The sequence below is a fragment of the Bactrocera neohumeralis genome, chromosome 6, assembly GCF_024586455.1.
Source record: "Bactrocera neohumeralis isolate Rockhampton chromosome 6, APGP_CSIRO_Bneo_wtdbg2-racon-allhic-juicebox.fasta_v2, whole genome shotgun sequence".
Lineage (NCBI taxonomy): Eukaryota > Metazoa > Arthropoda > Insecta > Diptera > Tephritidae > Bactrocera > Bactrocera neohumeralis.
The window spans coordinates 24,323,714-24,336,249 of record NC_065923.1 but is presented as its reverse complement, the minus strand read 5'-3'; the positions used below and the strand labels follow the sequence as shown (position 1 = coordinate 24,336,249).

The window sequence follows — 12,536 nt, the reverse complement described above, 5'->3', positions numbered from 1 at the left end:
CAGTTGCAACAAACAGCCGAAGAATTAGCCGTATGAGTAGCTGGAACCATTGAAGCCAAATACGTGAAACAACTTGCCGGTTCTAGTGATAAATCTACAGATATGTGTGTGTGTGTATGTAATCACTTTGCGGTTGATTTCACAATGCAGACAATAAAGTTGGCAACAACGGCACTGGCAATAACAACAAGCGCACTTTATATGGTCTGCCGCCGGTTTATCGCTGGGTCGTAACGTAATCATAAACAAGTGCAAACCGCTAACATTCTAAGTACACACACACATACATACATACTAACATAATACTATATGTGGTACATTCTTCTCTTCCGGTTCTGTTTGTCGGTACATACCACACATACAAGTACATATGTTAGTTATCATATCGAACGGTACTATTACGTTGCACTTACCACTCTTGGGACCCATTGAGATATGTGGCAAATTCATTATTCCAATTCAAATGCACATACACACATAACTGAGTACAGTTGTACTTGTTCGTTTCCCATACTCATATTAACTGTATTAATTTCAGCCTTCAGCCCTTTGCTCCAGTGCCTGCAGAATGTTCGCACACAATTTTCTCAGGCCCTTTTGATGGTTTTCTCACGTAGCTTGTTGGACTACTGTTGTTCTACGTGTTTGGCTAGCGTCTTCCTGAATGTTCTGTAAACTATTCGTGCTGCATAGCAGTACCTTATCTTAACTGTACTACATTCCACAACAAAAAAGGTTTCTTTGACTGTTAAGAACAGAAGTTTTATTGGTTTTTATATGGTAACAATGATAACCGAATTGGATGATATGCACTTGGACAATATGTGGTTCAAACAGGATGGTGTCTTAAGCCACACAGCAAATGTCATCGATCGATTTATTTAAAACCAAGTTTGGTGAACGTGTTATCTCGCGAAATGGTGAAGTTAGACTATTTGCTGTGGGGCTACGTCAAATCTATGCCAAGAAGCTAACGGCGATTGATGAACTTCATACGAAAATCAAACGTGAAATTGAGTTCCATAATGGCATGGAATGTACTTTCACAGGAATAAAGAATTTCATCGATATTCACAACCGTTTTTGTTTTAGAACTTAAAAAACTTTTGTAGCTCTCTTACTGAAAAACCCATTATTTTGTTATAGATCAGACAAATCAGAAGACAAACCAAAGAACAGAATACAACTCGCTCAAGTTTCTGAGAAAAACAGAGGCGGTGTTTAATAAAACTTTCAAGCTTATTAAGAGTGATAGAAAATTGAATATTGATATAGTAAGGGAGTTGTGGAATAGTTTTATGTATGACAGGTGCTTACAATTATCTCTCTATATAAACTTAAGTGTATATGTGTTCATAATGTATAATAATAATATTTTTTATGAATTTCCTTAAACATAAAATAAATCCATGGTAGATTGAAACCCATCGGAAAGGAAAGATAAAATAACAAACATTTCAGAGCGAAAAGTAATTTACGGGTGGTCTGAGATAGGAAAGAGAAAGGCAAGAGCGCGGCTGAATTTATAAAGCTTAGGAATGGTTTATCTCGATTTCTGCCGAAAATGCGAGTCCTATAGTAGAAAGCTATATGGCACAGTTGTAGGCAATGAAAAGGTCTATAATTGCTGTATAGACCTTTTTTCACTAAACCTCAAAATTTATATGAAAAATTTACGTAACCAAATTGTTGGTTTCTTTATTCTTATTTTGTACAATAAAAGTTTTCTTTTGCGTAATTTGGTGGAATCTTACCCTCATATGTCCACAAGCATCCTCTAGTTTACTTTTTTAATATTTATTATTTATCCTTATATTCAACTAATCTCGAAAAAAACCTTAATTTTCAATCAAAAAATCCCAAATCAAAATATCAAAGATTTTTTAAAAGTCACAGCTTCACCTTCTACTTAAACGTCGCCATGATAACATACAGGTACAAATAGAGGTTGTTGCAATCGAAATTATCTTGATTTCGACGGCTTCTGTGTCCCAAAATTCTAAGAAGTAATTAGTGAAACAAAACATATATAGGAAAGCTATTTACATAAACAGAGTGTTTAATCGAACTTACAACTTTATAAAGAAAGCTATATATCCCTCAGATATCATGACGTTTTTTCTCTTACCAATTCTAGATGAAGGAAACTTCAAAGAAATATGTTTAAACTTTCAAAGAAACAAAACAATATGTTAAACTTTCCCTAAAATATTTTTTGGGAGTCATGACGGTTCTAGATCAGCTATAGTATAACTGTGTCCACTCCGGTTATCTAGATAGAACCGTCGTAGCAGTTAGCCTGCTCTTCCGATCAATATTTAAATTTTCTTGATCGCAAGCACAGGCACAGACTAAACCCTTCATTATACCACTGTGGGCGAAAAATAGTAAGACTTTCGCGTGAAAACCCATTCGTTCAACATTTTTTTTCCTACGTTGGTATCTGACTGTCATACATCTGATTTCTGAAGTTCATAAAGTGCATTCGGCGATATTTACGATGAGTGAAATTATTCAACAAAAAAGTTGGATTAAATTTTGTGTGCAGAATCAAGTTTCTTTTGCCGCAATGTTCAGAATGTTAGAATAGGCTTTCTTTGCTAATTTTTTGTCGCGAGTAAGTGGTTTTGATTAGTACAAATTATTGAAGGAGAGTCGAGAACGCGTTAACGACGAACCACGTGCGGGAAGGCCATCAACATCAACTGATGATCAACACGTCAATAAAATAAAGGAATTGCTGCTAGAGAATCGACGAATTACAGTCAGAGATCTTACTGAAGAGAAGTGAGAGCATGATTGGTTTCAAAATCGCTCAATTTCTTCGAAAAACAACGTCGCATTAACGTTTGTGAAACTTTCTTTCCGACTACCAGGATGTCATGAAGCATACCACCCGGAAACAGACGATGAATCGGCCGAATATCGTAGCAAAGGTGGGCCGAATTCGATTATTGAAGAGTGATGCAGTCTAAATTCCTTCCGATCGGCCAAACTGTCAACAAGGAATTCTATTTGAGTGTTATGCGTCGTTTGCGCGAAGCTATTTGTAAACAGAGGCCTGAATTATGGGCCAACAACTCTTGGCTTTTGCACTACGATAATGCATCGTCGCATACTGCTTTGAATCTTCGTGGATTTTTTGCCAAGTTTTCAACCAATATCGTGCCGCGATATTCGCTTGATTGAGCTCCGCGTAACTTTCAGCGAACTCAAACGATCGCTTCGAGGAAACCGTTTCGAGTCAATTGTAGACATTAAACGTGAAACGCTATGCGCATTCAAGGCTGTTCCGGAAATTTACTTTAACAACTGTTTCGAGAATTGGAGAAAAGGTTGGCACAAGTGTATTGAAACCTAAGGGGATTACTTTACGGAGAAGTAACAGAAGAACATAGCGCAACTCCACTGCAAGGTGTGTCTAAAAATATGATAATTCAACTTGCTACTTACCGATCCAAATCCTGTTGGAACGGCGAAAGAACAGCACTTGCCCCATGAAATCCCTTCCGGTATCGTAAATGCAGCTCTTGTGTCACGCCCATCGCTGGTCCTGTTCACTTAACAGTCCAACCCAATGTTATAATGATATAGTTGACATCAAGTCATACACACTAATGTTATTTGCCAAACGAGTTGTCGCAATGTGGGTCTCCAGGCCATGTAAAGCCGTCTGGATATCATTCAACATGCTCCGCTTTTTAAGGCAAATTTCGTCACTAAATTCCTTTTTTTACCGTTAACCGGTGAAGTAAACCTCTCAAGCGCGTTGGTGAATGCCCGCCGTTGCAACACATCCATATGGAAACACAAATAACGGAATGTATTAACATGACAACTCAAGACTCGAGGGCTTTTCGCAGCGCCAGTTAGTCACTCGCTCATGCCATAACGGTTATATACGAGTATTTGGCAAGGTGCAACAGTGGAAAAATGCGCAACTGCGGCAACATATTTGCCCTTAAGTGGAATTGCAGTACGCAGATGAAAAAGATAGTGTGATATGTGTATGGATATGTGTGTGTGTGGGTATAAACTGCTCCATATCCGCGATTGCACTACTTTTGCTCGCGAATGACTTGCGTTGACAACGGCAGCAAAGCGACGAATGCACATACACACAGACAATACATGAAGTTATATCTCTCTTCCGTCGTCTCTTCCGAGGAGTGTCGCATTTACAATATCCACCGCGATTACCATGTCTGCCGTGTTTTTTTATTGTTGTTGTTTTGTTAATTTTTTAATGCTTCGTCTGTCTGTCTGTTTGTCGCTCTGTTTTTGTGGCTTAGTGTTATTACAGCTGCATCTATTTATTTGTTTGGCTTTCCACTGTGTAAACAAGAACAAAAACATTGTGCATTTACCTTGTTGTTGCATGCATTTGCAACATACATACTCATACATGTATGTCGTATGTGCATATGTATGCGTCTGCAACATGTGCTTAATTTCAATTTGCCTCTTACCGCGTTTTAAGCTTTTCATTACTACTTAACGTTTACATGCTAAATGTACGAGGGACGTTCCATAAGTTCGGTTAATTTTTGAAAAACGATAGGAGCTCTGTCTTAATACAAGTATTATCACATAATTCCCAGAGAATTCTCGTATTCGCCTCCAGTGCTTCCTGCTTTGGTTCAAAATTGGAATGATTCGGCCTAATATGAATAAATTTTTATTTTATGCAAAGTGAATCGTCATATATAAGGACTTGAACTCTCCGAAAAGGTTTGACTTTGTAGGATTGACCAGGTTAGGTAAATAAATAGGCTGATTTCCCGTGAAGCCATAAATAATTCCATTTGGACTAGACGTTGTGATGCCCTGATAGATATGGATTAAAAAGGATCAGCATTTTATTGAGGAGGCTAATATCAATACCTGTCCGTTCCCACGACAGTCGGGTCTAAGTAAGCGGAACGGATCCGACCAATGACTGTCAAATTGGGTACAACAACAACAACAATACCTGTCAGTCTGCGAGTTCATGTACTTTATAAAGTGTGATCCACTTCGATGTTCCTTACTTTTTTAAAGAAGAAACATAGAAATTTCAAATTTAATTTTTATTGTTTATTATCATTCGAAAGAGCATTGTTTGACATTTATTTTTTGAAGATTATCTCTTGCAAATGTTTCCCGCGGCTACGTCTCAGACGACCCATCCGTTGATTTCAATTTTAGAGGACTCGTTCGAGCATTTAGACTGGTAACTGGCGAATGACACGCGTGATGTTTTTCTCCAAGACCTAAAACTAAGCGGGATTGTCCGCATAGGCTTTAGATTTTATCTCCACAGGAAAAAGTCCAACGGTGTGATATCACACGATCTCGGTGGCCAATTGACCGGCCTCAAACGTGAAATTATCTGCTTACCGAAGTGTTCTCTCAATAAATCTATTGATTGATGTGTGGGAAGCGGCGCCGTCTTGTTGAAAACAAATATCGTCGAGATCACGAGCTTTAATTTCTGGTATCAAATAGTCGGTTATCCTGGCGCGATACCACCGGCCCACATACCATACCAAACCCTTGTTTTTGGATGAAATGACAGCTCTTGAATCTCCTTACGTTGCTTTTCGTTCCAAATGCTTTCGGTAATTTTGCTTATGTACCTACCTATTGGCTATATTTGGCGGCTTTACTTCTTGCACCAGCTGTATTTTGTACGCTTTCAATTTAAGATCTCGACCTAAAATGCACCAAGTTGTTCCATCCGTCAGTCCGTTTTGCTGCGAACAGCACCAAATCGATTCTCCACGGCTTTAGTGTAAACTCTCAACTACGGCTGCTATATTTTCTTCAGTGCGTGCTGGACGCGGCCTATTCGGTCGAATATTATCTGATCTGACAGTCAGAAACAAGTGTTGATTGAAAGCTGCAGATAGAAGGCTCTCCCTCCAACCTTACCTTTGAGCTACGATCCATTCATGAAGGGTTGACTAAGTTGATTAAGTTCCAGAGAAAATAATAGATGCGTTTTCCTTTTTTTCACATGTAGAGCTTACAGAGATGGTTGATGTGAACAACGCATTAGTACTTAGATGATCATTATATTAGACTCAACATCAAATGGCTCATACTTATAAATTTCACGTGCAAACCGGATTGATAAATATTATCTCTTCTATGTTTGTTGGCACAACCTTTTTTATGTTCATATGAAGTGTGATCTTCATTTGCCAATTAGTAGTGTGTTACCACCGAAGTTTTTGAAAATTTTTGTGTTGACATTAGAAAGATAACAGAAAGTCTCCACACCTTAAAAATATTAACCAAAATGTTAACCAAAGTATGTTGAGTTTTTTTCATAAGACTCAACATATTTTGGTTAACATTTTGGCTAATATTTTAGTTAATATTTTGGGTACATATAAAGCATGTTAATGCTAATCAGTTCACCCTCACATTCCTGCATGTTTGTGACTGATTTTTTGGTCAAACACGAAAGAAAGGTCATCGCTCAGTCAACGTATGCACCTGATTTGAGGTTACCTTATTCAAAAGAAGCTAGGTTCTGTCGACTTAACTTCTAGCAGTCAGAGGCATTATTGTAGCTTTAGATATAAAGATGTAGTCTGGACGAAACTATTGGATTTTCGAAACAAAAAATTTATATATTTCAAAAAATACGCATACGACTATTGATAGAAACAATTTTCGAATCATTAAACTTAACATTGAAAAAATCACCGATTTATCAAAAAGCCCTTGTACACATTAATATCTATGTAAAGTTAAAATAACAGTGTTCAAGTTATTGGCATGAGCCAGCATAATGAATATCGTTCGCTGGCGCTAATTAGAAAGTTTAATACTAAAACGAAAGTCATGCCTGACATATTTTGACTAATAACTCGCTGAGCATTTAATAACCAAAACTTGAAAAATCAACACCCAAATTAGTTATACCTACAAATATTATATAACATACACATATGTAATATGATTTGTCAGTAACTGAACCACTAGTACCATTTGTATGCTCTTTTGGTTATGCTAAAAATAGCTTTGAAATGTTTCGGATATGTGCCGATGGGCACTTTGGTTTCAGACCTCGCTACTTTTATTGAAATGATACATTTCTGAATGATTATTAGTGTTAGTTGACTGGATATGTTCATGTGCTTCTTATCAAACAGCTGTCATATGTCAAAGTGATGCTGGAAGGGTGTCAGGTGGGTTCAATCCAATGGCTCTTGTTATCGATGCGTTTACCGCAGATTCAGTAAGAACGGAATTCGTATTTGTAACCGCTCATTGATTATAACGCCCAAAATATACCAAATATTTTGAGTTATTTCCTGGTACAATGGTGGTGATTAATTTTTTGCTAGATATCTGATCGAGACTCGTTTCTTTTTGCTTCAATGGCAAAAAAAGTTTCTAAGATGGTTTTTAAGTTCAACTGTGAAGTAGAGAAATCTACATATTTTTATTGGCCTCAGAACGGCTAAGCTTTTTATGAGAAGCCACTTTCAACGCAGAATTGCTATTATTGTGAGTCGAATGCCAGAATTGAGAACAAATCTTTAAAGCTGGTTGAATGATTAGTGAAAGCGAATTACTTGCAAACCGTTCCCAAGACAGTCGGGTTGAAGTAACTTTAGCGGGACCTAATTTATATTCGATCAAGGACTGCCAACTCGACAGTATATTTCACAATTCTTATTAAGAAGTCTTCTGCCGTTAATATAACAACAGCAATTGCCTAAAAAACTACAGATATACCAACGGAGTGAGGGTCTTCCCCTTCCTCTGCTTCTCCCGGCATGTACTGCGTCAAATACTCTCAGAGCTGTAGTGTTTTCATCCAAACGGACGACATGACCTAGCCAACGTAGCCCTTGGCTTTTAGTTCGCTGCACTATTGTATGTCAATGACGTCGTATATCTCGTACAGCACATCGTTCCATCGAATGCCATATTCACCATTGCCAATGCGCAAAGGGCCAAAAATTCTCCGCAGAACCTTTCTCTCAAAAACTCTTAACGTCGTCTCAAGAGATGTTTCCATCGTACATGCCTGTGCACCATATAGCAGGATGGGGAAGATGAGTGACTTGTAGAGTTTGGTTTTTGTTCGTCGAGAGAGGACTTTACTTCTCAATTGCCTACTTAGTCCGTTTGCCTGTTGGCAAAAGATATTGTGCGTCAGATTTTGGCGTTGTTGTTGGTGTTGATGCTGATTCCAATACAGACGAAATTATCCACCACTTCGAAGTTAAGTATTTCGTCTTGCCCTCGTTCACTACCAGAGCCATTTGCTTCGCTTCCTTATACAGTCTGGAGAAAGCAGAACTAACGGCACGGGAGTTAAGGCCAAGGAGATCAAAGTCATCGGCATAAATCAGCAGATATACACTTCTCTATTCAAATCTGCAGCTCGAAATATTTTCTCCAGAAGTACATTTAAGAAAGCGCACCTTATTTGAAATCTCGTTTGGTATCGAGCGGCTCGGAAAGGTCCTTCCCGATTCTCACGAAGCTTTTGGTATTGCGCATCGTAAGTTTACATAGCCGATGTAGTTTTGCGGGGATACCACATTCAGACATAGCGACATAAAGGCAGCTCCTTTTCGGGCTGTCAAAAGTAGCTTTGAAATCGACAAAGAGCTGGTGTGTGTCGATTCTCTTTTCACGAGTCTTTTAGAAGATTTGGTGCATGGTGAATGTCTGGTCATTTGTTGATTTTCCAGACCTAAAGCCACACTGATAAGGTCCAATCAGTTTGTTGACAGTGGGCTTTAACCTTTCACACAGTACGCTCGATTGATTTTGCAATGTTGAGGAGATTTATCCCACGCTAACTGGCGCAGATTGTGGGGTCTCCCTATTTGTGAATTGTACAGAAAACGCTTAAATTCCAATCGTAAGTCATGGTTTCGTCCGACAATATGCTTCAAAGAATCTGATAGGATACGATATCTAGTTCACCGGTTTTTGAGATATTGAACTGATTCCTCTCCAAGAAACTACTACTACTATTTTGGATGCTACAGCATATATCTGCATACAATATGGTCTATCGAAATCAAGTCATGGATAATTTTTTTATTAGACAAGATATCCTCACGAAATTTGGCATGGGTTGGCATGAGATTGCGTTATCTATTTCAGAATAAATAATTTAAATCGGGTTTCTATAGCATATAACTGGCATTTAAACTGAACGATAAAAAACAGGATAAATATATATACATACATATGTGACCTGGTCTACGGAAAGGGGGCTTAGGTGTCAAAAAAAAGGAGAACAATTAATGAGATAACGAGAAACTGACGATTATTTTTAACAGCTTTTCCCAGAAAATTAGTTTTCGCACGTTAGCTCCCTTTTCGTAGACCAGGTCACATATATTTATAGCATAACTAATGGAACCTGTGAATGGTTTTCTAGCTTCGGTCAAACCAAAATTAACGTTTTTACTTCTTAGCGTCTTTTTCGTATAAAAGTGAGGAAGAAGGAAATAATCGGTATTCATTGATTCACTCTTATTTGATACAATGACTTGAATTTATTACCTTATTTATTTATTTATTTAACTGTATTTTATCTATCTTCATTTCATTTTCTTTCTTGCAGCTTACACATTTTCAACGCTCGATCACAACATAAAAGCTGCCAAAATGGGTTCCGATTGTGGCGTCTGGCTGGCCAAATATCTGCTATGCCTCTTCAACTTCCTCTTCTTTGTAAGTATGGAAACAAAATATTTATTGCAGTTACGTGCACATACACACACACATACATACACTCTGTTAAAATAGTATATATCTACTGTTCGTTTAATAACTTGTGCACTCGTGAGCGCTGCTCGGTATCCAAACAAATGCGCAAATAAAAGTGAAAACTTGTTTTGACTTTCCATTGTGACCACAAAATCGTATTTATTGCACTCGAAGGCGTCGGGTTCACTAAACCACAAAGTAAATATGCAAATCTAGCTTTGTACGATTTTATACGGTTAAATACTCGTACTCGTTCATATTGAGTAAAAATGCACCAACAGTTTTAGAAATGAATGAATGACATTGCCATATATGTATGTATAGTACATTACAAACATGCATACAGGCTTTTTGTACGAGTATACTTTATACGAGGGTGGTTTGATGAATGTGTACTATATATAAAATGGAAGATTGTTCGTGTCAAATTACAAAAATTTTGACGATAAAAGTCAGTTTTATGTGCTATCAAGCTTAGAGTTCGTAGAGCTATGGTTTTGAAATATATTCAGATTAAGTATCAATCTCTGTTTTAAGAGTTCTGGACCGGCGTTTTGAACTGTTTAATTGGGATCGTTTCATGAATATCATCCTGATTAGCTAACCTATACTAAGTTACCAGAAAGATAATAAGCGCTTGTATCAGGGATTCTTCATAGTAGTATCCATGAGCTCAAACGTAGGTTTATAAATGCACTGCAATCCGAACCACTCCTTGTACGTTTTCGCGCCTAAGATCGAAAAGTTGACAAGAACAAAATATGGTGAAGTAAAAATGATGGACTAATCTAGAAGTATGTGCTCTGACGAATAGTCTTAGTTTTGTTAAGCGCAAGTCTAAGGACTTCAGAAACTCGTATTTTACTAAAACTTTTTTACAAGTTTAATTAGGCCTATATTGGAAGTCCGGTTTTGTGGCATGACCGTAGTTTCCAAATACATTCTGATAAGTTAGAGTCTGTTCAAAAACAATTTTTCCTTTCCGCCTTGGCTCATTTCCGATGGTCTATCGCCATCTACTAGTTGTTTACACCTTGTAAATCTACCTACACTGAAACTCCTCATTTGAACAGTTAGCAGTTCTTTTATTTTGTCTGAAGTAAAAATTAACAACCCGGTACGCTATTCGAGGTTTAGAAGCTTACTTTTATAAGCTGGTAAATCAATTGCCGGCGAGCTTTTCAAATAAGGCGGCGAAGAACTGATAAAGAACATGCATCAGCTTCTTTGTGAAACATGCTCGGACGAAAGCATGCCCAACGATTGGAGTAAGTGTGCCCAATCCACAAAAAGGGAGACCCCACAATCTGCGTCAACTAAACCTCCTCAACATCGCTTATAACGTTCTATCGAGCGTATTTTGTGAAATATTTAAAGCCCACCGTGATGATTGATTCTTTAGTGTGGCCTTAGGCTTGGAAAATCAACAACTGACCAGATATTCACCATACGACAAATCTTGGAAAATACCCATGAAAGGATGATCGACGAACACTACATCTTCGTCCGATTTTAAAGCCGCCTTCACGAAAAGGAACTGGCTCTATGCCGCTATGACTGAACTTGGTATTCCCGCAAAACTAATATGGTTGTGTAAGCTGACGTTGAGCAACACCAACAGCTCCGTCAAGATCGAGAAGGAACCCTTCGTGCCGTTCGATACCAAAGAAGGTTTCAGACAAGGCGACTCCCTATCGTGCGTCTTCTTTAATCTGCTCCTGGAGAAAATAATTCGAGCTGATGAGCTGAATAGACAAAGTGCAATCTTCTATAAGAGTGTACAGCTACTGCCGATGATAATGGTATCATTCGCCTCAACAATCGTGCCTTTAGTTCTGCTTTCTGCGGATTGCAAATAGTCGTCGCACTTGCGACTTGGCTTCCACGTCACTGTTGACAGACATAATTTCGAAGTCGTAGATAATTTCGTCTATCTTGGAACCAGCATGAACACCAACAGCAACGTCAGCTTCGAAATAAAACACAGAATCACTCTTGCCAACAGTTGCTACTTCGGACTGAGTAGGCAATTGAGGAGTAAAGTCCTTTCTCGACTCATTATCTCCGTCCTGCTATATGGTACAGAGGCAGGGACGATGACAACATCTGATGAGTCGACATTACGAATTTTCGAGAGAAAGGTTCTGTGGAAGATTCATGGTTCATTGTAAATTGACCACGGCGAATACTGCCGTCGATGGAACAATGACGAGATATACGACGACGTTGCCATGGTCAGGTATTTAAGCGATAGCGGCTACGCTGGCTAGGTCATGTCGTCCGAATGGATGAAGACAATTCCGCTCCAGGGAGAGGAAAACCAACACTCCGGTGGAAAGACTAAAAGACGATCATTTTTTATATAGTTTCCTTCCGGGTGCTACAGGATTTATGGCTGTTCGGGGTATAAAAATTACAACATTATATTCTGAGGGTCAGCAAAGGCCAAGAAGTTCTTGAGTAAATCTAAAAAGTTCAGTTTCCCACGATTAAGGCCCCGCACACCTCTTCTATCTAACCAAACCTAAATAGTGGATCGAAGGGGATTAATAAATATTACTAAGGTAAACGAGTGTTGTTGGGTTAAAAATATGAAATCCCCGATGCATCAAACTGCCCTCGTCTTACAACTTTAAATGTCATTTTAGACTGAAATTGATATCGCTAACATATACATATACATATGTACATATATACAAATACATTCACACAAAGGTGTACTAAAATTTTGAGCTCGGCATATTTGCATTTCGCCTGCACCACATCCGCGTTGGTGCATTTGTTTTGCTACTAAAATTCAC

At 38.3% G+C, this 12,536-nt stretch overlaps 1 protein-coding gene across 1 annotated transcript in view; it reads left to right on the top strand.

The window, feature by feature from the left end:
- Positions 1 to 12,536, top strand: part of LOC126762238 (CD82 antigen) — a 122,986-nt gene that overhangs the window by 60,758 nt on the left and 49,692 nt on the right. Inside the window, exon 3 of the mRNA XM_050478840.1 lies at positions 9,590 to 9,699. Within this exon, the coding sequence (XP_050334797.1) occupies positions 9,634 to 9,699 (66 nt within the window). The 5' untranslated portion in view covers positions 9,590 to 9,633. The remainder of the gene's footprint in view (positions 1 to 9,589; positions 9,700 to 12,536) is intronic.